General features: G+C 39.1%; 1 protein-coding gene across 2 annotated transcripts in view; it reads left to right on the top strand.

The window, feature by feature from the left end:
• LEKR1 (leucine, glutamate and lysine rich 1) overlaps positions 1-26,372 on the top strand; it is a 195,819-nt gene that overhangs the window by 49,778 nt on the left and 119,669 nt on the right. For both annotated transcript variants that reach the window (XM_081302792.1, XM_081302791.1), the window contains exons 4-5: positions 12,668-12,787; positions 21,094-21,269. In XM_081302792.1, the coding sequence (XP_081158918.1) occupies positions 12,668-12,787; positions 21,094-21,269 (296 nt within the window). The remainder of the gene's footprint in view (positions 1-12,667; positions 12,788-21,093; positions 21,270-26,372) is intronic.

Genomic DNA, 26,372 nt, shown 5'->3' with positions numbered 1-26,372 from the left:
ACCGACTGATCGGTGGAACGGGCCCAGCGGCCTGCCAGCGTGGTAGACACATCACACCAATGGGAGTAGGGGCAGAGCAGGGCCGCCGCCTGCGCCTGGAGTGGGCCTAGTGACCCGCCGGCGTGGTATCGCTTCACCCCAACTGCAGTGGGGGCTGAGCAGAGCTGCCGCCCGAGCCCGCAAGTTAGGCAAACCTGCAACCGACCAGCAGGACAGGCCCAGCGGCCTGCTGGCATGGTAGACACGTCACACCAATTGGAGTAGGGGCAGAGCAGGGCCGCCACCCGCGCCCGGAACAGGCCTAGCGACCCGCTGGCGTGGTATCACTTCACCCCAACTGCAGTAGGGGCCGAGCAGAGCCGCTGTCCGAGCCCGCAAGGTAGGCAGACCTGCGACCGACCGGCGGGAGAGGCTCAGCGGCCTGCCGGCGTGGTTGACACGTCACACCAATTGGAGTAGGGGCAGAGCAGAGCCACCGCCCGCATCTGGAACAGACCCAACAACCCGCGGGCGTGGTAGTCACGACACCCCAATTGGAGAAGGGGCAGGCAGAGCCGCCACCCGCGCCCGCAAGGTAGGCAGACCTGCGACCGACCGGCACAACAGGCCCAGCAGTCCACAGGCGTGGTAGACACGTCACACCAATTGGAGGAGGGGCAAAGGAGAGCCGCCGCCCGTGCCCGGGACAGGCCCAGAGGCCCGCTGGCATGCTAGTCACGTCACCCCAATTGGAGTAGGGGCAGAGCAGAGCTGCTGCCCGCACCCTGAACAGGCCCAGTGGCCCGCTGGCGTGGTAGTTACGTCACCCCAATTGGAGTAGGGGCAGAGCAGTGCCGCCTCCCGCGCCTGGAACAGGCCCAGCGACCCCCCGGCGTGGTAGACACGTCACCCCAATTGGTGTAAGGGCAGAGCAGAGCCGCCGCCCGCGCCTGCAAGGTAGGCAGACCTGCGACCGACCGGCAGAACAGCCCCAGGGGTCCGCGGGCGTGGTAGATACATCACACCAACTGGAGGAGGAGCACAGCCGCTGCCCGCCCTGCAAGGGAGACTTTTCAACTATACAAGAGTAATATAAATAAATAGAGGGAAAATTTCAAAAACACAACAGTTTCACCAAGCAGAAAGAAACGCGAGCAGTATGAAACGACAAGGAAAGAAAGGACCACAAGCAATGCAGGTCAACTCAACTTTAGAAGAGGTAATAGCTGCAGCAGATGGAATGTCAGAAAAAGAGTTCAGGATATACATGCTTCAGATGATCTGGAGTCTCAAGGAAGACATTAGACAGCAAAATCAGTCAATGAAAGATCACTTCAACAATGAATTACATAAACAAATCCAAGAAGCAAAAGATCAACTATACAGGGAGATAGAGATTATAAAAAACAAACAAACAGGAATCCTAGAAATGCAGGAAGCAATAAACCAACTTAAAAACTCAATTGAGAATACTATCAGCAGAGTAGAACATTTAGAAGATAGAACATCAGACAATGAAGACAAAGTATTTCAACTTGAAAAGAACATAGACAGCTCAGCAAGACTGTTAAGGAACCATGAGCAGAACATTCAAGAAATATGGGATAACATTAAAAGACCAAACTTAAGAGTCATTGGGAAACAGGAAGGTATAGAGGTCCAAACCAAAGGAATGAGCAATCTATTCAATGAAATAATACGAGAAAACGTCCCAGACTTGAAGAATGAGACAGAATCCCAAATCCTAGAAGCCTACAGGACGCCGAATGTGCAAAATCATAAGAGATCCACACCTAGACACATTATAATGAAGATGCCCAACATACAGAATAAGGAGAGAATTTTAAAAGCTACAAGAGAAAGGAAGCAGATTACATTTAGGGGTAAACCAATCAGGATAACAGCTGATCTTTCAACACAGACTCTGAAAGCTAGAAGATCCTGGAATAACATATTTCAAACTCTGAAAGAAAATGGGTTCCAACCAAGAATCGTGTATCCAGCGAAATTAAGCTTCAGGATGGAAGATGAATTTAAAACCTTCCACAATAAACAAAAGTTAAAAGAATTTGCAGCTAGAAAACCATCTCTTCAAAACATCCTTGGCAAAACATTTCTGGAAAAGGAAATGGAAAACAACAATGAAAACCAACAGTGGGAGGTAGGACAGTAAAGGGGGGAAAATAATCAAAGAGGAAAACAAACCATGTTTAGTAACATAAATAAACAAATATGGCTGGAAGAACAAACCATATCTCAATAATAACCCTAAATGTTAATGGCTTAAACTCACCAATTAAGAGACACAGGCTAGTAGAATGGATCACAAAACAAGACCCAACAATATGCTGCCTATAGGAGACGCATTTGATAGGAAAAGATATACATAGACTGAAGGTGAAAGGTTGGGAAAAATCATATCACTCATATGGACTTCGGAAACAAGCAGGAGTGTCCATACTCATATCAAATAAAATAGATTTCAAGCCAAAGTTAATCAAAAGGGATAAAGAGGGACACTACATACTGCTCAAGGGAACCATACACCAACAAGACATAACAATCATAAATATATATGCCCCAAACAATGGTGCAGCTATGTTCATCAAGCAAACTCTTCTCAAGTTCAAGAGTCTAATAGACCACCATACAATGATCATGGGAGACTTCAACACACCTCTCTCACCACTGGACAGATCTTCCAAACAAAAGTTGAATACGGAAACTATAGAACTCAATAACACAATTAATAACCTAGACTTAATTGACATATATAGAATATACCACCCAACATCAAGCAGTTACACTTTTTTCTCAGCAGCACATGGATCCTTCTCAAAAATAGACCATATATTATGTCACAGGGCAACTCTTAGACAATATTAAGGAATAGAGATAATACCATGCATCTTATCTGATCATAATGGAATGAAACTGAAAATGAACGATAAAAGAAGGAAGGAAAAATCATGCATCACTTGGAGAATGAACAATAGGTTACTGAATGATCAATGGGTTATAGAAGACATCAGGAGGAAATTAAAAAATTCTTACAGATAAATGAAAACACAGACACAACATATTGGAATCTATGGGACACATTGAAAGCAGTTCTAAGAGGAAAATTCATTGCTTGGAGTTCATTCCTTAAAAAAAAGAAAAAACCAATAAATAAATGATCTCATACTTCATCTCAAAATCCTAGAAAAAGAAGAGCAAAACAACAGCAAAAGAAGTAGAAGGCAGGAAAGCAGTTTGGAGATTCCTGGGAAAGATGGGAATGGAACCACCATTTGACCCTGCTATTGCCCTTCTCAGACTATTCCATGAAGACCTTAAAAGAGCATGGTACAGGGATACTGCCACATCAATGTTCATAGCAGCACAGTTCACAATAGCTAGACTGTGGAACCAACCCAGATGCCCTTCAATAGATGAATGGATAAAAAAAAATGTGGCATCTATACACAATGGAGTACTATGCAGCAATAAAAAATGACAAAATCATAGAATTTGCAGGGAAATGGATGGCACTAGAGCAGATTATGCTTAGTGAAGCTAGCCAATCCCTAAAAAACAAATACCAAATGTCTTCTTTGATATAATGAGAGCAACTATGAACAGAGCAGGGAGGAAGAGCAGGAAGAAAGATTAACATTAAACAGAGACATGAGATGGGAGGGAAAGGGAGAGAAAAGGGAAATTGCATGGAAATGAAGGGAGACCCTCATTGCTATACAAACTTACATATAAGAGGTTGTGAGGGGAATGGGAAGATAAACAAGGAGAGAAATGAATTATAGTAGATGGGGTAGAGAGAGAAGATGGGAGGGGAGGGGAGGAGGGATGGTAGGGGATAGGAAAGGTAGCAGAATACAACAATTACTAATAGGGCATTATGTAAAATTGTGGATGTGTAACCGACGTGATTCTGCAATCCGCATTTGGGGTAAAATTGGGGGTTCATAACCCACTTCAATCTAATGTATGAAATATAATATGTCAAGAGCTTTGAAATGTTGTGAACAACCAATAAAAAAAAAGTAGAAGGCAAGAAATAATTAAAATCAGAGCTGAAATTAATGAAATTGAAACAAAAGAAACAACTGAAAAAATTGACAAAACTAAAAGTTTGTTCTTTGAAAAAATAAATAAAGAGACCCTTAGCCATGCTAACGAAGAGAAGAAGAGACAGAACTCAAATTACTAGCATACGGGATGAAAAAGGCAACATCACAACAGACACTTCAGAAATACAGAAGATAATCAGGAATTATTTTGAATCCTTATACTCCAATAAAATAGAAGATAGTGAAGGCATCGATAAATTTCTTAAGTCATATGATCTGCCCAGATTGAGTCAGGAGGATATAGACAACCTAAACAGACCAATATCAACTGAAGAAATGGAAGAAACCATCAAAAGACTACCAACTAAGAAAAGCCCAGGACCGGAAGGGTATACAGCAGAGTTTTACAAAACCTTTAAAGAGGAACTAATACCAATACTTTTCAAGCTATTTCAGGAAATAGAAAAAGAGGGAGAACTTCCAAATTCATTCTACGAGGCCAACATCACCCTGATTCCTAAACCAGACAAAGATACTTCAAAGAAAGAAAACTACAGACCTATATCTCTAATGAACCTAGATGCAAAAATCCTCAATAAAATTCTGGCGAATCGGATTCAAAAACATATCAAAAAAATTGTGCATCATGATCAAGTAGGATTCATCCCTGGGATGCAAGGCTGGTTCAATATACGGAAATCAATAAATGTTATTCACCACATCAATAGACTTAAAATTAAGAACCATATGATCATCTCGATAGATGCAGAAAAAGCATTCGACAAAGTACAGCATCCCTTTATGTTCAAAGCTCTCGAAAAAATAGGGATAACAGGAACATACCTCAACATTGTAAAAGCAATCTATGCTAACCCTCAGGCTAGCATCATTCTGAATGGAGAAAAATTGAAGGCATTCCCTCTAAAATCTGGAACAAGACAGGGATGCCCTCTCTCACCACTTCTGTTCAACATAGTTCTCGAAACACTGGCCAGAGCAATTAGACGAAAGAAATTAAAGGCATAAGAATAGGAAAAGAAGAACTTAAATTATCACTATTTGCAGATGACATAATTCTATATCTAGCAGACCCAAAAGGGTCTACAAAGAAACTATTAGAGCTAATAAATGAATTTAGCAAAGTGGCAGGATATAAAATCAACACGCATAAATCAAAGGCATTCCTGTATATCAGCGACAAATCCTCTGAAATGGAAATGAGGAAAAACACTCCATTCGCAATATCCTCAAAAGAAAAAATAAAATACTTGGGAATCAACCTAACAAAAGAGGTGAAAGACTTATACAATGAAAACTACAGAACCCTAAAGAGAGAAGTAGAAGAAGATCTTAGAAGATGGAAAAATATACCCTGTTAATGGATAGGCAGAACTAACATCATCAAAATGGCGATATTACCAAAAGTTCTCTATAGGTTTAACGCAATGCCAATCAAAATCCCAATGGCATTTCTTGTAGAAATAGATAAAGCAATCATGAAATTCATATGGAAAAACAAAAGACCCATTATAGCAAAAACAATGCTAAGCAGGAAGTGTGAATCAGGCGGTATAGCAATACCAGACTTCAAACTATACTACAGAGCAGAAGTAACAAAAACAGCATGGTACTGGTACCAAAACAGGCGGGTGGACCAATGGTATAGAATAGAGGACACAGAGACTAATCCACAAAGTTACAACTATCTTATATTTGATAAAGGGGCTAAAAGCATGCAATGGAGGAAGGATAGCATCTTCAACAAATGATGCTGGGAAAACTGGAAATCCACTTGCATCAAAATGAAACTGAATCCCTTTCTCTCGCCATGCACAAAAGTTAACTCAAAATGGATCAAGGAGCTTGATATCAAATCAGAGACACAGCGTCTTATAGAAGAAAAAGTTGGCTACGATCTACATACTGTGGGGTCGGGCCCCAAATTCCTCAATAGGACACCCATAGCACAAGAGTTAATAACTAGAATCAACAAATGGGACTTACTCAAACTAAAAAGTTTTTTCTCAGTAAGAGAAACAATAAGAGAGGTAAATAGGGAGCCTACGTTCTGGGAACAAATCTTTACTCCTCACACTTCAGATAGAGCCCTAATATCCAGAGTATACAAAGAACTCAAAAAATTAGACAATAAGATAACAAATAACCCAATCAACAGATGGGCCAAGGACCTGAACAGACAATTCTCAGAGGAGGACATACAATCAATCAACAAGCACATGAAAAAATGCTCAGCATTGCTAGCGGTCAGAGAAATGCAAATCAAAACCACCCTAAGGTACCATCTCACTCTAGTAATATTGGCAGCCATTAGGAAGTCAAACAACAACAAGTGCTGGCGAGGATGTGGGGAAAAGAGTACACTTGCTCATTGTTGGTGGGACTGCAAATTGGTGCAGCCAATTTGGAAAGCAGTATGGAGATTTCTTGGAAAGCTGGGAATGGAACCACCATTTGACCCAGCTATTCCCCTTCTCGGTCTATTCCCTGAAGACCTAAAAAGAGCATGCTACAGGGACACTGCTACATCTATGTTCATAGCAGCACAATTCACGATAGCAAGACTGTGGAACCAACCTAGATGCCCTTCAATAGATGAATGGATAAAAAAAATGTGGCATCTATACACAATGGAGTATTACTCTGCATTAAAAAATGACAAAATCATAGAATTTGGAGGGAAATGGATGGCATTAGAGCAGATTATGCTAAGTGAATCCAGCCAATCCCTAAAAAACAAATGCCAAATGTCGTCTTTGATATAAGGAGAGTAACTAAGAACAGAGTAGGGACGAAGAGCATGAGAAGAAGATTAACATTAAACAGGGATAAGAAGTGGGAGGGAAAGCGAGAGGGAAGGGAAATTGCATGGAAATGGAAGGAGACCCTCATGGTTATACAAAATTACATACAAGAGGAAGTGAGGGGAAAGGGAAAAATAATACAAGGGGGAGAAATGAATTACAGTATAGGGGGTAGAGAGAGAAGAGGGGAGGGGAGGGGAGGGGAGGGGGGATCCTAGAGGATAGGAAAGGCAGCAGAATAGAACAGACACTAGTATGGCAATATGTAAATCAATGGAAGTGTAACTGATGTGATTCTGCAATCTGTATACGGGGTAAAAATGGCAGTTCATAACCCACTTGAATCAAAATGTGAAATATGATATATCAAGAACTATGTAATGTTTTGAACAACCAACAATAAAAAAAATTTAAAAAAATTTAAAAAAATAAATAAAAAAAAATTTACATCTTTTACAACCATGAGATCTTAATTAGAATAAGTTATACTCCATGTATGTATTATATGTCAAAATATACTTTACTGTCATGTATATCTAAAAACAACATATAATAAAAAAATTTAAAATAAATTAAAAAAATACAGTAAAATATTTTGCCTTTCTTTTTGTGAAATCATATTTCAACCCTGCCCCTGCAATACAGAATTAGGTGTTTAGTGTTTTATGAAGCTAGAGTTAATATTTTTTTCTTTTTCAATATATTTTAATTAGTTGTTAATGAACCTTTATTTATATGCAGTGCTGAGAATCAAACTCAGTGCTTCACACATGCCAGGCAAGCGCTGTACCACTTAACCCTAGCCCCAGCCCTAGAGTTAATATTTTTACCTTCTGCTTCTGTGTTAATGAAACTGAGGAATACTATATTTAATCAAAGAAAGATCTGTTATTTTAATTGAATATCTGCATATTAAAGAGACCAGAGGAAAGTAAGTGAATAATCAAAGACCAAATAAAGCTCCAGTGAAATTAATTACATGAGGTTAATTTAAAAAGCAGTGTTGATTTTGTCTAGTGCAAGATACCTTTCTCCTACCTTTTTGGGTACTTTCAGTGCATTAATAATGTACATAAAGGAGAATGACTGGTATAAAATTAAGACTGTCCTAACAAAAGGATATAGTTTAGTAACTAAGAATTTTGTAGGAATTTTGAATGTCACACCAATTTTCTAAATAAAAGCAAGGTAATACCACTCCTAAGGAAATTGAGTATTTATATTTACAGATAATTTTGTTTTAAAAATTGTTGATGTCCCATAGGCTCATATGTCAGTGACATTCTTGGTCCAGTGCTTGCTCCTGCTGGTATTTCTGAAGCTGCAGTAGCTTTTATGAAAACAGTTAAAGCAGCCTGGTTTCCACTCATGTCTTCTCTGCTGAATAAGAGTTCCTTCCAGTTTTATTGAACCCTAAGTGATTTCTCTCTCTGTAGGACTTGGACTCTCCACCCCATCCCCTATTCTCTTGACTCAGAATTCACTTTTCTCACTGTCCTCAGGCAGTGGTTAACTCCAGGGGAGCAGTTAGAGAGCGGCTTGTCCTCATGGGCAGATGTATGTGGGTTTCTGAAGTTTATTTCCCAGCAACTGAAGTGCCTGCTTGTTTTGATTGATTTCTTTGTTGCGCTCCTAACTTTCCCTTGATACTTGGATGCCTGCGCCTGTGAGACCTTGGTAGAATGCAAGCCTGAATGTCTCCCACATCATTTTTCCAGACTTTGAACTTCCATCTCTCATCTTTGATTGCTGCAAAGCCAGTCTGAAGGAAAGACTAAAAACAAATTAATATTTATACCCCCAAGATTGACAAAAAAAGAGCATAGATTACAGGTGCCTAATAGATTAAGATGCCTAATGATGGGATCATCTTTTTCCCCCTAATATTTGATGTTAAAATGTTTTTCTTTAGAATAATTTCATTATGAGTAATATTAATAGATAATCAAAATGAAAATGATTTAAAAGGCTTGATAATATATTCCCCTCCTTTGTTTTACAACTCAGAAATTCTCACAATCTATTTTAATCAAGTTGACTAAGAAAAACTGGGAAATAGATAAGGGTAATAAATGTGCTGTTCTCATAGCTGCATTGGCAAGAGGCTTACAGTACAGGTCATCTCACTCCAGTACAGGACTCTCCACTGGAACATGCTGTTAGTCTCACAGTTTTCAGGAACAGTGCCTGACTAGACAACATCATGTCCTCACGTCAACAAAGCGTTCAAACTCTGTGCAAAATCATGACTGCTCAGAAAAAGCTGTGGCTTGCACAGCACATACCGTATTGCAGCATTCTGTGAACTGTTTACTTCATAAAGCCAACCTGATACATACTGTCCAGGTGGACATTGCTGCTTCTCTGCTCGCGTAGTTTGTAACCATGCTAGTATTCGATATGACGAAAGCAAGTATGCTACCATAGCGAACGCAGAGGCCAGGTGATCAAGCTTCTCAGGACTGTAGTCAGAGGGCTGGGGTGTTACTCAGGCCTGACTTTCATTCCGAAAATGTCTTCAAAGATGGACCTTGGAAAGTGTCTTAGTGTGCATTTTTCTAATAAAAAAAAAAGTGTTTTGTAAAAATACAAACTGAAAACTCATAATAGTTGGAATAGGCTTTTATTTAGATGTTTTGTTTTTTGAGACAAGGTCTCAAGTTTGGCTTCAATCCTGAGTGGCTGGGTCTGCAGACATGTGCCATCACACCCAGCTAACAGGGCCTGGAACCTGCTAAGCAGGTGCTCCACCACTGAGCTGTACCCCAGCCCTGGAGTAGGGCAGTATCAAGGAAAGTTTAATACTTACCTTAAAACAGCTTATTATTCACCAATGTGCTATATAAACTTGTTTCTTTCTAATATTTCTAGATATTTTCCCATTTATAAACCTGAGACATGCTTATACACAAACAATAAGACCAGATAGGGTTGTTTGTTTTTTTGTTTGTTTTGTTATGGGATTGAACCCAAGGGTGTTCAACCACGGAGCCACATCCCCAGCCCTTTTTATTTTTTATTTTGAGACCGTGTCTTACTAAGTTTCTTAGGGCTTTGCTAAAGTTGCTGAGACTGGCCTCAAATTTGTGATCCCCCCATCCTCAGCCTCCTGTGCTGCTGGGATTACAGGTATATGGCACTGTGCCTGACTCCATGTAGGTTTTTAAAAAAATTCTGATTTTAGATTTTCAAGCAACACATAAATATATCTTCATTGTAAAGTATTTCAAATATTGTGGCAAATACTATAGGCCCTTTGAACCTCCTTCCCACCCGATTGGTATGATGTCCTAGGGGTAACTCTGACTTAACATTGCTAAGGTTGTTCCTGTTTTCTAAAATTTTAAATGTATTAATGAATATATAGAACTTGGTTTCATGTTGTGCTTATTGATCTATAAGTTATAGTACGTTGCAGTTTGCTTTTTTCTCTCCTTAATGAGAAGTCTTGCCATGCTTCCCAGGCCAGGACATAGGGATCTGCTTCATTCCTCTTTTGTATATAATGTTTTGTATATAATATTCCACAGGACTATAATTTTTTATTGTTGTTACATCTAAGATTGGCCAGAAGGTTATTTCCTTTTATTTTTTCTGTTAAAACAATATTAATAATTTTTTAACATTTATTTTTAGTTACAGGTGGACACAATATCTTTATTTTATTTTTATGTGGTGCTGAGGATTGAACCCAGTGCCTCACGCATGCTAGGTGAGCGCCCTACCTCTGAGCCGTAACCCCAGCTCCCAATATTGATAACTTCTATATTTAAAATAATGGATATGTTATACTTACACAAATCACTCATTGTATATGTAGGAATCATCCTTTTTATAATTTTTTATTTTATAATAATTTTAGACTTACACAGAGTTGCAAAAACAGCTTCTCCCAGTTTAGCATGTTAAGAAGCCTTGATAGATACACAACACTAAGAAAGAAGAAAAGACTGTTAAATTTTTTTTTGTTCTTTTTAATTATACATGACAGTAGAATGCATTTGACATATCACACATACATGGAGTATAGCTTCCTATTCTTGTGGAGTTACACTGGTTATGTATTCTATGTGAACATAGGAAAGTTAAGTCCTGTTCATTCACTGTCTTTTCCATTCCCATCCCCACTTTCTTCCCCGCTTTCCCCTCTGTTCAATCCAGTGAACCTCCACCCCTCTTCCCTGCTGCCTATTGTGAGTCAGCATCTGCATATTAGAGAGAACATTCAGCCTTTGGTTTTTTTGGGATTGGCTTATTTCACTTAACATGATAATCTCCAGTTTCATCCATTTACCAGCAAATGCCATTTTTAATTGCAAAAAGTTGTATAAGAATATAAATATAATCATGACATAATGTTGGTTAACCAATGAAGAACAGTGTTTTAATAAGTTCTTTAATAAAAATGATGGATTGAATCTTGGGAAGATGAGAGGAGGGGAATGGTCAGGGGCAGGTACAGGTGTGTAGTTGAGAGTAGGGGGGTCAGTTTTTATTAGCCACCAACCCCAACATTTGTTTTCCATCCCATTTTAGTAACAGGACTGTGAATACACTTGGGGGGCTCATCTTCCTGTAGTGAACACTGTGTCCCAGCTTTATTTCACCCAAGTCTAGGTGAGGCCACATGACTAAATTCTGCAGCAGTATTCAGTATATGTGATGCTGAGGATCTTATGGTGTATGGAGTAAGCCATTATTTTCCTGCTGATCATCTGGAATGGGAATGAAAGCGCTGGAGCTTCTTCCTCCATGGAGGTCCATGGGAATAAAGAGGGTGGAGCAGAGACTTGGTACATTGTAAATGTAAGCTATCACGTCAGCATCACACTGGCTGCCAAGGGACTTGTCCTTTGTGAGATTGTGTGTGTGTGTGTGCAATAAAATTCCAGTCTTAGTTATATATAGCAGAACTGGATCTTAACTGACTTTGAATTTACTAGGTAATATTAAAATGAATATTAGACAACAGCAGTATAAATTTATTATTTAATAATGTGGAGATAAATAGTAGGAAAAAAAACAGGAAGAAAATTGAAAGTGGTTGCCACTGGCAAATAATTGCTATTTTTTCTTATGACCTTTTTAGTAATATTTGACATTTAAAATCATTGTGACATTTTATTTTTTATTTTATTTTACTTTATTTTTTAATATTTATTTTTTTAGGTGTAGATGGACACAACACAATGCCTTTATTTTTTATGTGGTACTGAGGATCGAACCAGGGTCCTGCCCATGCTAGGCCAGTGCTCCACCACTGAGCCACAATCCCAGCCCCCATTATGACATTTTAAATTTAAATTACTTTAACAAAATACTTGATACTTTATGTTTTAATTAATATTTATGAAAACATGATCTCTGAAAATTTGAATAGTACAAAAGCACATAGAGTAAAAGTTCTACTTTTCTTCCTCATTCTTTCTCTTTTTTTAAAAAATATTTTTATTAGTTGTTGATGGACCTTTATTTTTTTTATTTACATGTGGTGCTGAGGATCGAACCCAGTGCCTCACACGTGCTAGGCAAGTGTTCTACCACTGAGCCACAACCTCAGCCCACTCATTCTTTTTCTTTTTGTCCACCTATAAGTTCCACTTTCCGTCCAGGAATCTTGGCTGGTTGGCATGTTTCTCTCCATATTTTTTTTCTATACATTTATAGAGTATGTATAAAGATGCATCTTTTTCTTCTACTTATTTTTATTAAAAGTATATTTATATTTTAATTTAAAATAGTTTTCACTTGGGGCTATTTAAGGTTGTAACAGATGTTATTTGTTTATATTTTTAGAATTTGGGATGCAAGCATACAGCTAAAAAGTCAACAAACTGAATATCAGAGAGTACATAAAGAACTGAGTCATTTGCAACATGAATTAAAAATCAAACATAAACTCTCACAAGTCTTCAGGTAAGATCATACTTAAAGAGTTAAAAATTATAAAAATTTAAAAGATACATTTAATACTAACTTTATTATTAAAATTTAAATATATTTTAGTATTATGATTTGTGTATCTGGTATGATTTAGAAAAATGCAAATAGCTTTGCTTTTTTTTTGGAACCATATAGCAACTGAATAGTTTCACTAATAAAATTTAAATTGGGCAAACACCTTGTTTTTCTTATTTTGTAGTGATATATAAAATAAAAACACAGTAGCTACTTTGTTTCTTCGGATCAGTGTTCCCTGGTGTATTTGATCTCCGGATAAAATGTGACAGAAGAGGATAACTAGCTAAATATTAATACTAAACCTCCCAAAGTTAGGAGTCTCTAACATAAATGTTGTTCTTTCTGCAGATCTATCTAACTATCTTTCTTTCTATCTATCTATCTATCTATCTATCTATCTATCTATCTATCTATCCATCTATCTATCTGGAAGATGAGAAGAGGGAAAGGGTTAGGGCAGTTACAGGAGTATAACACACACATAGTCCTTTTTTTTTTTTTTTTGTACTGAGCATTGAATCCAGGGGTGCTTAACCACTGAGCCACATCTTAGTTCTCTTTTTATATTTTATTTAGAGAAATACTTTTGCAGAGTTGCTTAGGACCTCCCTAAGTTGCCGAGGCTGGCTATGAACTCAAGATCCTCCTACCTCACCCTTCTGAGCTGCTGGAATTTCAGGCATGTGCCACCACTCCCAGATTTATATGCTGTTTAGATAAAATACAATGATCTAAACAAACTACTGAGTACATTTTTATCTTAAAAATTAGACCGAAGCTGGGCATGCTGGCACCTGCCTCTAATCCCTACAATTTAGGAGTGTGAGACAGGAGGATTGCAAATTTGAGGCTGGTCTGAGCGACTTAGTGAGACCCTGTCTCAAAAACAAAATAAGAAGGGGTGGGGATGTAGCTCAGGGGAGAGTACCCATTAGTTCCATCCCCCAGTGTAAATAGAAACAATAAATAAGTGAAAGTAGCATTGACTATATTGAGAACATTTATGAGAAAGAATGATTCCTTTTGCATTTTGAGTAACTTTTAGCTCAAAACACATTAAATTAACATGGCAAGTGATATAGATTCAGGATAACTAAAATCATGCTGGATATTTTGAATATTAGGTTTTTGTTCTTAATCTATTAATTATTACCAGAAACATTCTGTTAATAAAATTCACTGGGCTAGTGTTTTTTTAATGCATTATTTGGTGATAAACTCCTGGCCATCTACCTTTCATAAATGCTTTGCACAGTAAGTAATTTTTGAAGGAATGGATGAATGAGTGAAATCTACTAAGAACACAGATGCCCATTTTTGTCATCAAAAATCCCTTTAGCCACTGGGGGTGGTGGTTCATGCCTGTAATCCCAACAGCTCAGGAGGCTGAAGCATGAGTATTGCAAGTTCAAAGCCAGCCTCAGCAACTTAATTAGGCCCTAAGGAACTCAGTGAGATACTGTCTCTAAATAAAATATAAAAAGGGATGAGAATAGGGCTCAGTGGTTAAGCATCCCTGGGCTCAATCCCTAGTACCACAACCAAAACAAAAAAGAAAGAAAGAATAAAATCCCTTTAGCCTTTTATAGAAATCTGGTAGTGAGCCAGCAGGATAGTACTGTCCAGGTGGCCACACTTCTATTTTATTCAGGACCATTGGTATCCATTCTTGGCTCCTACATGAACTCTGGGCCACCTAGGTCTGTCATGGATAAAGTGGTTGTTTTAACCACTAGTGCCATCATGGATGGTGGGACCCCCTGCGTTTGAAGGTTGGACCAGGAGTACATGACATTATCACTGTGGCTTCAAGATACTGTAGAACAGGTATAAGTGATCCTCATTATTCACATTTGTATAGTTCTTGAAAGTTAGACATAACATACTTCAAAGTTATTTCATTTTATATTTTATTTTATTTTTTAACAGTACTGGGGATTGAACCCTGGGCCTTGCTCTGTCCCCAGCAGAGTTATACTTTTAACTGCTTAGTTCATTCACATGTTTTCTATAGATCTGTGATTTTTGTTTATTTTTAGCCAAAAAGTTGTCACATATTGGGAGTCTGGGATCTGATATATAAAAAAATAGTACATGCTAAAAACAACTTTGGAATAATCATCCAGCTAGACATTTAGAACAAATAAAAGTTTGTGTTAAAGAATGCAGATAATTAGTGGTTTTATTTATATTTTCATTGGTAGATGCATGCATAGGAAAAGGCATACTGTAAAAATAAAACTAACCAAAGGTGGTAAATTTCAGTGACTTTTATTGCACATTAAAAGCTGATTTTAAATTAGTTTATGATCATTTAAAAATATCTGTTAGAACATGAAACTTGGTGATTGTTCTGATAAAAAAAAAAGGAGCTATAATTGTAATCTTTCTGAAACAGGCAAGGGAAAGAATGCTGAGCTCTTCCCTCAGTGGTGATCACCTCTTTTATGAATTCTCAAGGAACTTGGAACAGATCAGTCATCTGTGTTGGGGTCACAGTGCTCTCTTTAGAGGCTTCTCTCATTCATTAATCGCCTCCAGCAAAGTGTTCTCCAGGCTGTCCTGGTTCACAGCCCTGCTCTTGCAGCAGTGAGCAGGAGCAGAGAGAGTAGGCCCTGTGGGCTCCGTGCGTCCACTGTCCACATAGACTTGCTTTTGAGAATGACAAGCAGCTTGAGAAGGCCTGCAGCTAGATACTAAACCATGGATATCAGGTACCCCGCACCTCCACAGTTGAAACTTTCCGGCAGTGCATACTTTTAGAGACTCTTGTTGAAAATCTTTCATAAGTTAATTGAAACATAAAATAGTCTTTAATTTTTTGATTTGAAATCTGGGCTCTGTCATCTCTTGAATGTTCAATGCCAACTCCAAGCTCTCTCGCTTTTCCTTCAATTCTTCAGTCTTGTTAAGACTTCATGTATTTTTTCTCATTTTCCCAACCATGTTGTAGCTTTTTTGGTTTATTTTCTAACCTTGATCCCATAGTTTATTACCCTGCATCTTTTAAAAAAAAATATTGTTTTAGTTGTAGATGGACACAATATCTTTATTTGTATTTATTTTTATGTGGTGCTGAGGATGAAACCCAGTACCTCACATGTTCAAGGCAAACACTCTACCATGGAGCCACAATCCCAGCCCACCCCGCATCTTTTAAAAAACACCTTCATTGAGATATAATTTATATACCACAAAATCGACCCATTTTAAGTGGACAATTTAATAATGTTTACTAAGTCCAAGAGTTGAACAGCTGTTACCAATATTAGAACATTTGAATCACCCCAAAGAAAGACTCCTGCCATTTATAGTAAATCTCTGTTCTTAGTCCCCCCAACCCTCCCCCCCCCCCGCCCCTGTCCTAGGTAATCACTAACTTTCCTGTTCCTATAGAATTGTATTTTTCTGGACATTTAAGATGTATAGAATCATATGATATGTGGTCTTTTACATTCGGCTTCTTTCACTAGTAATTTTTTTTTTTGAGATTTATCTATGTTGTGGCATTTATCAGTGATTTCCCTTTTTATTGCTAAATAGTATTCCATTGTATGGATATGCCACATTTATCTACCATTTTACATGAGCAGGCATTTGGATTGTGTCCACATGCTGATGCTTATGAATAATGCTGAAATAAAAATTCACCTACAAATCTCTGTGTGGATGTAAGTTTTCATTTCTTTGGGGTAGATGTCTAAGTACAGAATTACTGAGTCTTATGGTTAACTTATATTTAGCTTTTTAAGAAACTGCCAGACTGTTTCAGAAGTGGCTACACAGTTATAGTCCCACCAGGAATGAGGGTTCTCAGCAACACTTGCTGTTGTCTGTCTTGTGGATTACAATGCAATTACAATGAGAAATAGCATCTCATGGGGATTCCATTTGTTTTCTTCTTGACTGGTGATGCTGAGCATTGTTTGATACGCTTATTAACCATTGGTGTATCTTAGTTGATGAAATATTTACTTAAATATTTTGTCCATTTTTTAATTTGCTTGTTTCCTGGTGATGGTTCTGGACGAGTTCTTGGTGTGTTCTGGGTAAAAGTCCTCTCTGTGAAACATGATTTGCAGTTAGTTTCTCCCCATCTGTGACTTATCTTTTCACTTTCTTAGTGGTGCTTTTGAAGAGCAAAAGTTTTATTTTTGATGAAATATAACTTCTCTTTTCTTTTGTGTACTGCACCTTGGTGATACATTGAACTGCCTAAGCAAAAGTCACAAACATCATTCTTCTAAAGTTCTTCTAAAGTTCTATTGTTTCAGCTCTTACATTCAGGTCTAGGATCCATTTGAATTAACTTTGTATATGAGGCAAGAATCTGAACTCATCTTTTCTTATGTGGATATTCAGTCTTTCCAGCACCACTGTCAATAGACTCTTCTTGAACTGTTGGGCTGCATGGACATCTTTAGCCAAAATCAGCTCACTGTGAACGGAGAGGACACCTCCTTGCACTGTGTTGTTTCTGTGTCAGCGCTCCCTCTCTGAACGCTAGCCTCAGTGCACCAGGAAACAGGAGCTGTAAGTCCTGTAGCTTTCTTGTTTTCAGGGGTGCATTGCCCTCTCCCTTGCACTTCATCTGCACATAGGGTCAGCCTGGCAGTCTCTTCAGTAAGTTTGGTGATCAATTCAATTGTGCAGAATTGCCATCTTTAAAGTACTGAATAGATGTTATCTATTGCAGTGGAGGTCTTTATTTCTCTCTGAAATGTTCTATTTTTTAATATTTCTCTTATTACACTTATTTTTTTCTTTTCTAACTCTCTTATTTTCATCATTAGCATATTTCTAACTTTTTAAAAATATTTTTTAGTTGTAGATGGATACAGTATCTTTTTATTTTATTTATATGGTGCTGTGGATCGAACCCAGGGCCTCACACATGAGACACGAGTGCTCTACTGCTCAGCCTTAGCCCCAGCCCCTACAATTATTTTTTTAATTAAATTTTTTTTTAGTAGTAGTTGAACACAATATCTTTGTTTATTTTTATGTGGTGCTGGGGATTGAACCCAGGGCCTCACACATGCAAGGCAAGTGCTCTACTACTGAGCTACAGCCCCAGCCCCCCTACATTTATTTTTAATGTTTATTCTTGTGTTACTATAAATGCAACTGTTTCCCTATTTTCTAATTTTATTTGGGGATTTGTTATTGCTAACATATAGAAATAAAATTGCTTTTTTCTGCATGTGCAGCTTGCGCCTTGCAACCTTGATGAGGTTGTTTTCTGGTTCTAGTGTGTATTTGGTTGGTGCGGGAATTAGGTTTTTCTATATAAAGGAGGCTCCTAGTTCTCCAAGCCCTTTTACCTCTACTTATTCAATTGTCCTTATCCTTAAAATCCTCAGTCTTGACACCTGCCTGCAGGTAAGCCCCCGGTCCTCAGTGAAGAATCCTCACTGTTTCCCTGAGGCTCATCAGCCCCGTTTAGATGTGTGTGTCTGCCTGTTATTACATAGAGAAGGTTGCCGACTGAGACAGATTGATGAATCAGATGATGCTTCAGTTTCAAAACTCTCACTCAAGTCTTCCTTCTAAGGTCCTGGGAGTCCAGGATGAACTACGATGGTTAGATTCCAGTCATTTAAATATTCTGCCTCCACCCTGCTCTCCCTTCTGTCCTACTTCTGACTTCAGTAGTGACAGGCATAGGGGTTTCAGTAAGGGAGAGGTGACTTGGGAGCACACCATTATAATTGCCATTTGGAAAGATATTTTAGAATAGCTTCAATAAAACAAGCAAAAAATTGTAGACAAAAAATTTGGATACATACGAATTTTTTAAAATTAATGAAGTAAAAGCAATGTAGAGCAATTTAAACAATAGAAAAATTTCTGGCATAAACCAAATCGTAATAATTTTTCAGATTATATCAAAGTGATAAATTTTCAATAAAAGTTCTTAGATTATTTGATAATCCAGTGAAGAGAAGTTAATTATTCAAATTCATTGGAGAAAGGTTTGTCTCCTGCTAATTTGACAACAGTTTCTAACATACTGAATGCAAAAATCATAGTGTACTATTTCCAAGGTGACATCAAGATAAAGTGGCTCATGAATTTTGTTATTTTAAAGAAAATTTAAGATTAGTCACTTTTGAAGAAACTTGAAACGACAAAAGGCTTATAATTGTATATAAAAAATTGATGAGGATTTCCCCAAATTTTTTTTTATTTCCCCAAATTTGACAACACTAAATACTTATTACTAATAATCTTTGAAGCCGAAAGATCTTTCTAAACTACTATTACTAAAACCACGAGCCATCCCATGGCCAGGCCAGTGGCAAGGCTGTGTGGTCTCTGTCCTCACCACTTACAGTAGCATTCAAAAAGAATTCATTTTTTGAGCCATTTATGGAGCTTATGGCTAAAAACATAAGCAAAAAGTGTTGTAGGACATTTTAAAAGGTACATTCTTTTCTTGTATTTTATAACGTTAGTGAGATTTATCAACTTTAAAATTTTTATTTGTAGTGATTTTTCTCATTGTATAAATAATTACATGCTTTGAAACCTAATTTTGTAGTTATCGTTTTAGTGCCTTTTCCCCAGGAAAACCATGTGGGCTCAGGCCCTTCACAGTTGGACCTCTTGGTTGAGGAGCTGAGCCTTGTTCTCACCTCCCGTTGCAGAGGCACCCCCACCCACACCAGTCTTCCCTTCTCTTCATTTGCCCTTGGCCCTGATGCCCTTGTGTGCACGTGGCCTCCACTTGGCTCTGCCCTTGTTCCCCCTGTCTTCTTCCCCCGCCTCGGCATTCGTCTTGCCGAATCCAGGCTGCTCCCCTTCCCTTTGGCTCCCTGTTTTGATGCTTTCTCTGCCCTTTGAAGCCAGTATCTGTCTTGACCATGCTGAACTTGGCGGGGGAGGAGGGGTGTCATCCCTGAGGCTCTGGTCAGCTGGATGGAGCACACTATCCTCCTTCAGCCTCCGTTCTGTCTGTCCTTCCTTGGAGTGATCCCCCTTTGCTGGGCTTTAGCCTGTGTGCCTGCACCACACTGACTCTCCTCGTCCTGACACACCATTCTGTGATATGCAGTTCCTTCTTGCCCTCCTTCCTCCTGGTCAAGATCTTGATAGCTGGTGCCACAGGCTGTTTTCCTGCTTCTGCTTATGGCTCAGCCCTGCCTGCCTCATGCCTCTCTGAGGTCATCAGCTGTCTCCTTAATATTCGACACAGTGAACTGCCCAGCCTCTGTCGGAGGCCGTAGGGCTGGCCCCTACTTTCTTCTAGAAGTATGCTGCCTCTTCTGCCCCATTCCTTGGGTCTGCCTTCTGACTCACTGGTTGGTCCCGAGTCTCCTCTGGCAGATCTTCTGTTTCAGTTGCTTACCAGTTCATGCTGTCCAGTGTGTGTCCCTGGCACTTCTCCCTCCTCCATTCTGTCATATTGTTGGGCACAGACTGTGGTCAGGCACTGTTCTGGATGCTACGCCATCAATAAGAAAGACAGGTGATGGTTCTACACTCAGACCTTTGTGTCTACTCAGGACCATGGACACTGGCCGGTGACTTCACTTTGGGGCTTCAGTCATCACCTTGCTTGATTCGTTAGGAACCCTAGCCAGGGTATCTGAAGTAGCGGAAGCTACTGAGATGACAAAAGCATGTGATTATTTTGAGTTGTGGCAATTGATGAAGCCAAGCCTGGGGCCAGTCAGCTTGAAAAGTTCCCTTATGCCCTCAGGACGAGGAGAGTCAGTGTGGTGCAGGCACACAGGCTAAAGCCCAGCAAAGGGGAATCACTCCAAGGAAGGACAGACAGAACGGAGGCTGAAGGAGGATAGTGTGCTCCATCCAGCTGACCAGAGCCTCAGGGATGACACCCCTCCTCCCCCGCCCCTGCCTGTGGGACTATGAATCTGGGAAGAATACTGTCACACAGAGTCCCGGGTTCTCCTTCAGGCTCTGTGACCAAATGGCCCTGACCACATTTTCTTTTCTAAATGTTTGCTGTTGAGTAAAAAATTAATAGAATAAATATGCATGAAGGTCATTACCATTCTTTGTAGTTAAAATTATAGCAAAGTGGAAATGAGTTGGCGTGGCCATATACTTCTGTCTACATGAGATACTCCCAGTTTTTATCTGTCTCAGTATGACATGAATCACACCTCCTTTCACTTTCAAAATTGTCTCTATTTAGACAATTATAAGATCACTCTAAAACCACTTTTTGAAGAAATATTTGTTATTATTCTTACTTTTTAAAAAACTCTAATTTTTATTTTACTACTTTGCAGTCAAAGATTGTCGGAGTACAAATATTTCTGGAATAAGACTCTTTCATTACTTACTTTTACTAAAAGGGAGCTAACCAGTATTAAAAATGAAATATATGATAATTTTCAAGACTGGACTTCACTGAAAAGAGAAGTTTTTCTGCAAATTACATCTATAAGTGAAACAGCCTTGACAGGTTTGTTATGTATATTTAGAACAGAATCTTTTTTTTAATGGTACATTTTAAGTAATGAAATAATGATATTTCATTATATGTTAATGGACTTAGGATCCACTGTTGAATCTGTTATTGGTTGGTACAGTAAGACCATTAAGATCTACCTCCAGTCCTAAAATTCACCAAGTACAGGTTGATCTGAGATACACTCTGACTTGGGCTGTGATCAGAAGTCTGTTTACTCCTGTTAATGGTGCCAATTTATATTTAAATTTTCTTCTCTTAATGGTTGAATCACTCACATTAGATCAGCTTTCCCACAGATAGTAGCTATAAATTCTGGGCAAAATGATTCTCTAAAAACATTGGAAAGTGATCAAACCCAGTTCATTGGGGAGGGAGTGTCAGATGTGGAAAGAAGGCATGTCACTAAGTGAAAGATGCCAATCCGAGAAGATCCCTGTTGTGTTATTACAACTGCTCATCATTCTGGAAAGGCACACTCTTCAGCAGTGCAAGTGACAGTGTTTCCAGGGATTAGGTGCAGGGAGGGGATAGGTGGAGCACAGAGATGTTTAGGACAGACTATTCTGTGTGATACTACAGTGAAGGCCACATTGTTATCATGCATTTGTCAGAACTCGTGAGAGGAACAACGCCAAGAGTGAACCCTAATGTCAACTATGGATTCTGGGTAATAATAATATGCCAGTCTTGGCCCATCGATTGTAGCAAATGCACCATTCTGGTGTAGGTGGAGGAGATTGGGTATCAGCACAGGAGGTTTGTGGAAATTCTCCATTTTCTGCCAGTTTTGCTATGAACCTAAAACTGATCTAAGAAATAGTCTGTTTTTTTAACGTTGAAAGAAGGGCATGGTGAATTCCTTTTTCTTTTTAATTTTTTACTCAAAAAAGGATGTTGAAATAAGGGCAGGGTACACTTTGCTCCATGTAGAGAGTTGCGGATCTGGTAGAAATATGTAATGGCTTTGGCCTTAAGATGAGAGAACTCAAATCGGGCAGCCTCTGCCTCCGAGAAGTGAGGGGATGCCCCAGAGAAGAGAGCCCAGGGTGGGAGAGCTCAGAATTTGTGTATAAATTCTTTCCAAATTTCTGGCTTATCCTTGAAATACATGTGCAACAAGGAAGCCTAAGAAACTCACCTATGACTAAAATAATTGATATTTTAGCTAATCCCTACAATGGAGAAATATCTTACAGTTTGAATTCAGCTAGATTAACTACTTATTACAAATCAAGACAAAAAAGCTCAGTACTCTATTGAAGGAACATAACAGAACTGGCTCCATAAGATGATATCTGCAGTGTTCAGTGTATAATCCAAAATTACTTTACCTGGTAAGAAATAGAAAAGGATCGCCCAGCCCTGAAGAGACAGTCAGCAGAGACCCATCTGGAACTGCCCCAGTTATGTGGACAGACTGCCTCCTTCCATTGCTCTTTGCTTCCTTGAGTTTTTTTTTTTTTCTTTCTTTTTTACAAATTGAAAGTGTGTGGCAACAAATCAGCAAGTCTGCCTGGGCATTTCCCAACAGCACGTGCTCCAGTAAACATATGCTCCCTGTCACATTTTGGTAAATTTCACAATATTTCACACTTTATGGTGATCTGTGATCAGTGATGTTTGATGTTACTGTTGTAATTGTTTTGGGGCATCATGACCCATGCCCATATAAGATGGTGAACTTATCAATACATCTTTTTTTGTGTGGTGCTGAGGACTAAGCCCAGGGCTTTGTGCCTGCTGGACAGGTGCTCTACCACTGAGCTCTAAGCCCAACTTCTATAAACAATAACACTTATATGTGTTCACACTGCTCTACCAATCGGCCATTTCCCTGTCCCTGCCCCCCATCCCACCTCCTCTCCTGTCTCTCCATGGCCCACGGTAGTGGCTGTGCCAAGCAGTGGACTTAAGTGAAACAATGTAGGTACCATCTAGGACATTTTACAGGTGGAAAAAAGTCAATGCCTGGCTCTAAAGCTTCAGAGGACAGACTAATTCACTTGTTAGGGGCTGACCCAGCTGGTGGCTTGGCACTAAAGCCAATGCTCATTTGCCATTCGAAAATCCAAGGGCCCTTAAGAATTATACTGACTGTCCCCTGCCTGTGCCCTCTGTAAATGGAGCAACAAAGCCTGGATGACAACATGTCTATTTACAACATTGTTTACTGAATCTTTTAAACCCACTGATGCTTAATGGTCAGGGAAAAAATAAAGATTCATTTCAAAAATATACTGCTCACTGACCACACACCTGGTCACCTAAGCTCTAATGGACATTAATGAGGTTAACATGTCTTCATGCCCTAACATAGCACTCACCCATGGATCAAGGAGTAATTGTAATTTCAAGTTTTATAGCTAATACAGTTCAAATGGCTATCGCTGCCAATGACTGCAGTTTCTCTGATGGATCTGGGCAAAGTAGATTGAAAACCTTCTGGAAAGATGGCACTAAGAACATTCATTGTTCATGGGCACAGGGCAAAATATCAAGATAATAGGAGTTTGGAATAAGTTGGTTCTAACATTCCTGTCTGGCTCTGAGGGGCTCAAGACTTCAGTGGAGGATGTAGCTGTAGATGTGGTAGAGTGAATAGCTAGAGAACCAGAATTAGCCCTGGAGCCTGAGCATGTGATTATGGTAAAATTTTCACAGATGTGGGATTGCTGCTTATGGGTGAGCAGAGAGGTTTCTGAAGATGAAATCTACTAGTACAAAGATACTGTGAACATTGTTGAGATGACAATAAAGGATTTAGAATGTTACATAAACCTAGCTGACGCAGCTGGGGCAGGATTTGAGAGCTCAACTCCGGTTCTGAAAGAAGTTTTACTGTGGGTAGAATGCTGTTAAATAGCATCACTCGCCACAGGGGAATCTTTCAGGAAAGGAAGAGTCAATCAACAGGGCAGACTTTATTACTGTCTTATTTTAAGAAATCCCTAGAGCCAGCCCAACCTACAGTGGCCACTGCCCTGACCAGTCAGTAGCCAGCTACAGAGACGAAACCTTCCACCAGCAAAAAGGTCACAGCCCGCTGAAGACTCAAGTGGCTGTTAGCTTGTTTTATCCATAAAGCATATTAAAATCAAGGTTTGTGTACTTCTAGACACAATGTTTTTGCAGACTTCATAGAATACAGTATAGTATAAATACAACTTTTATACACATTGAAAAACAAGATCTGCATAACTTGCTTTATGGTGATGCTCTCTGAGTGCAGTGGTTAGCAGCAGACTGCATTTTGTTAGAGGAACAGCTGTAAGCTGACCAGGACTTCAGATCAGCTGCTCTAGCCCTTCCCCAAAGGAAAACACACTAGTAATGAATAAAAATAGAAAACCTCAGTGAGGAACAATTAAAATTGGAATCTCTAGAACTAAAAAATACAATATCAAAAATTCACTGGATGGACTTGTGTAGAATTTTGCACTTATAGAAAAAAGAATCAGTGAACTGTAAGATTTATCAATATAAATTATTCAATTTGAAGACTAGAAATAAAATGAATATTGAAAATTATAGACAGAGCCCCAGTGTCCTCAGGAAGGAATAAATGCACCATAAATAATAAATATGGGTAAATATGAGACTCCTTTTCCTTTGCATTTCTTTAAAATTCAATGCGTACTTAAAGTGAAAATTGTATTGAGTTGTTTATGTAGCATGTTGATGTACCGTGAGAGCTGGAGTATAAAGGACAGAGGAGGTAATCGATCCACGTATCTCCAGGATATACAAAGAACTCAAAGAACTTCTTAACACCAATAAGTAAATAATAAATGGGCAAAGGAACTGAACAAGCACTTCACAGATAAAGAAATACGAATGGTCAACAAGTATATGAAAAAATGTTCAACATCTGTATCAATTAGAGAAATGCAAATTAAAACTACAATGAGATTCCATCTCACTTCAGTCAGAATGGCAATTCAAGAATACAAGTAATGATAAATGTTGGCAAAGATGTGGGGGAAAATGGACACTCATACATTGCTGGTGGGACTGAAAATTGGTACAACCACTCTGGAAAGCAGTATGGAGATTCCTCAGAAAACTTAGATTAGAACCACCATTTGACCCAGTTATCCCTCTCCTTAGTAAATACTCAAAGATCTTTAAATCAGCATACTACAGTGATGCAGTCACACATCAATGCTTATAGCAGCTCAATTCTCAATAGCAAAACTGTGGAACCAACCTAGGTGCCCTTCAACAGATGAATGGATAAAGAAAATGTGGTATATAGACGCAATGGAATATTACTCTGGCATAAAGAAGAATGAAATTATGGCATTTGCTAGTAAATGGAACTGGAGACTATCATGCTAGGTGAAATAAGCCAGTCCCCCCAGAAAACAAGGGCCAAATGATCTCCAATAATGTGGATGCTAACACACAGTAAGTGGTGGGTGTGGAAGAATAGAAGTTCATTGGATTAAACAGAGGGGATGAAGGGAAGGGAGGAAGGATGGGAATAGAAATGACAGTGGAATGAATCAGACATAACTTTCCTATGTTCATATATGAACATCAACCAATGCAACTCCACTGTTGAGAGCCACAGCCAAAGGGGCCCCAGCAAACTTCTAGCTGCCAACTGATTGGCTCCTCTGCGGTGATGATCATTGGGCTGTTTCCCTGCCACCACGGAGTTGCTCATTGGGGGACTTTTTTTGGCTCTGCCCACACGACCCAGGCAATCGGCCTCCAGAGCAGGAGGGGTGGGGGAGGTTGAGTGGCTTGTGGGAAGCTGTGGTGGCAGTTGGGCTCTGAGGGTTTTCCTGAAGAGCTGTGTGGTGTGGTGTGTGTGTTCTAAAAATAAAGTTCGTTTCGTTTGACAAGTGGCTCCTGAATTGTGCCCAGCCAGACTGCGGCACTCCACACCATGTACAACCACAAGAATGGGATTCTAATTAGAATAAGTCATACTCCATGTATGCATATTAAAATATACTCTACGTCTTGTATATCTAAAAAGAACAACAACAAAAGAAAAACAGTCTGAATCTTGTTTATCGAACTTCTAAGGAAGCACATATAAAAATTTAATAACACCCCCCCAGCACAAATTAAAAATCCTTCAAG

This window comes from Spermophilus citellus (assembly GCF_964194105.1).
Source record: "Spermophilus citellus genome assembly, chromosome: 7".
NCBI classification, from domain to species: domain Eukaryota; kingdom Metazoa; phylum Chordata; class Mammalia; order Rodentia; family Sciuridae; genus Spermophilus; species Spermophilus citellus.
Note: the sequence above shows the minus strand (reverse complement) of the source record. Positions and strands in the feature narration are given on the sequence as shown.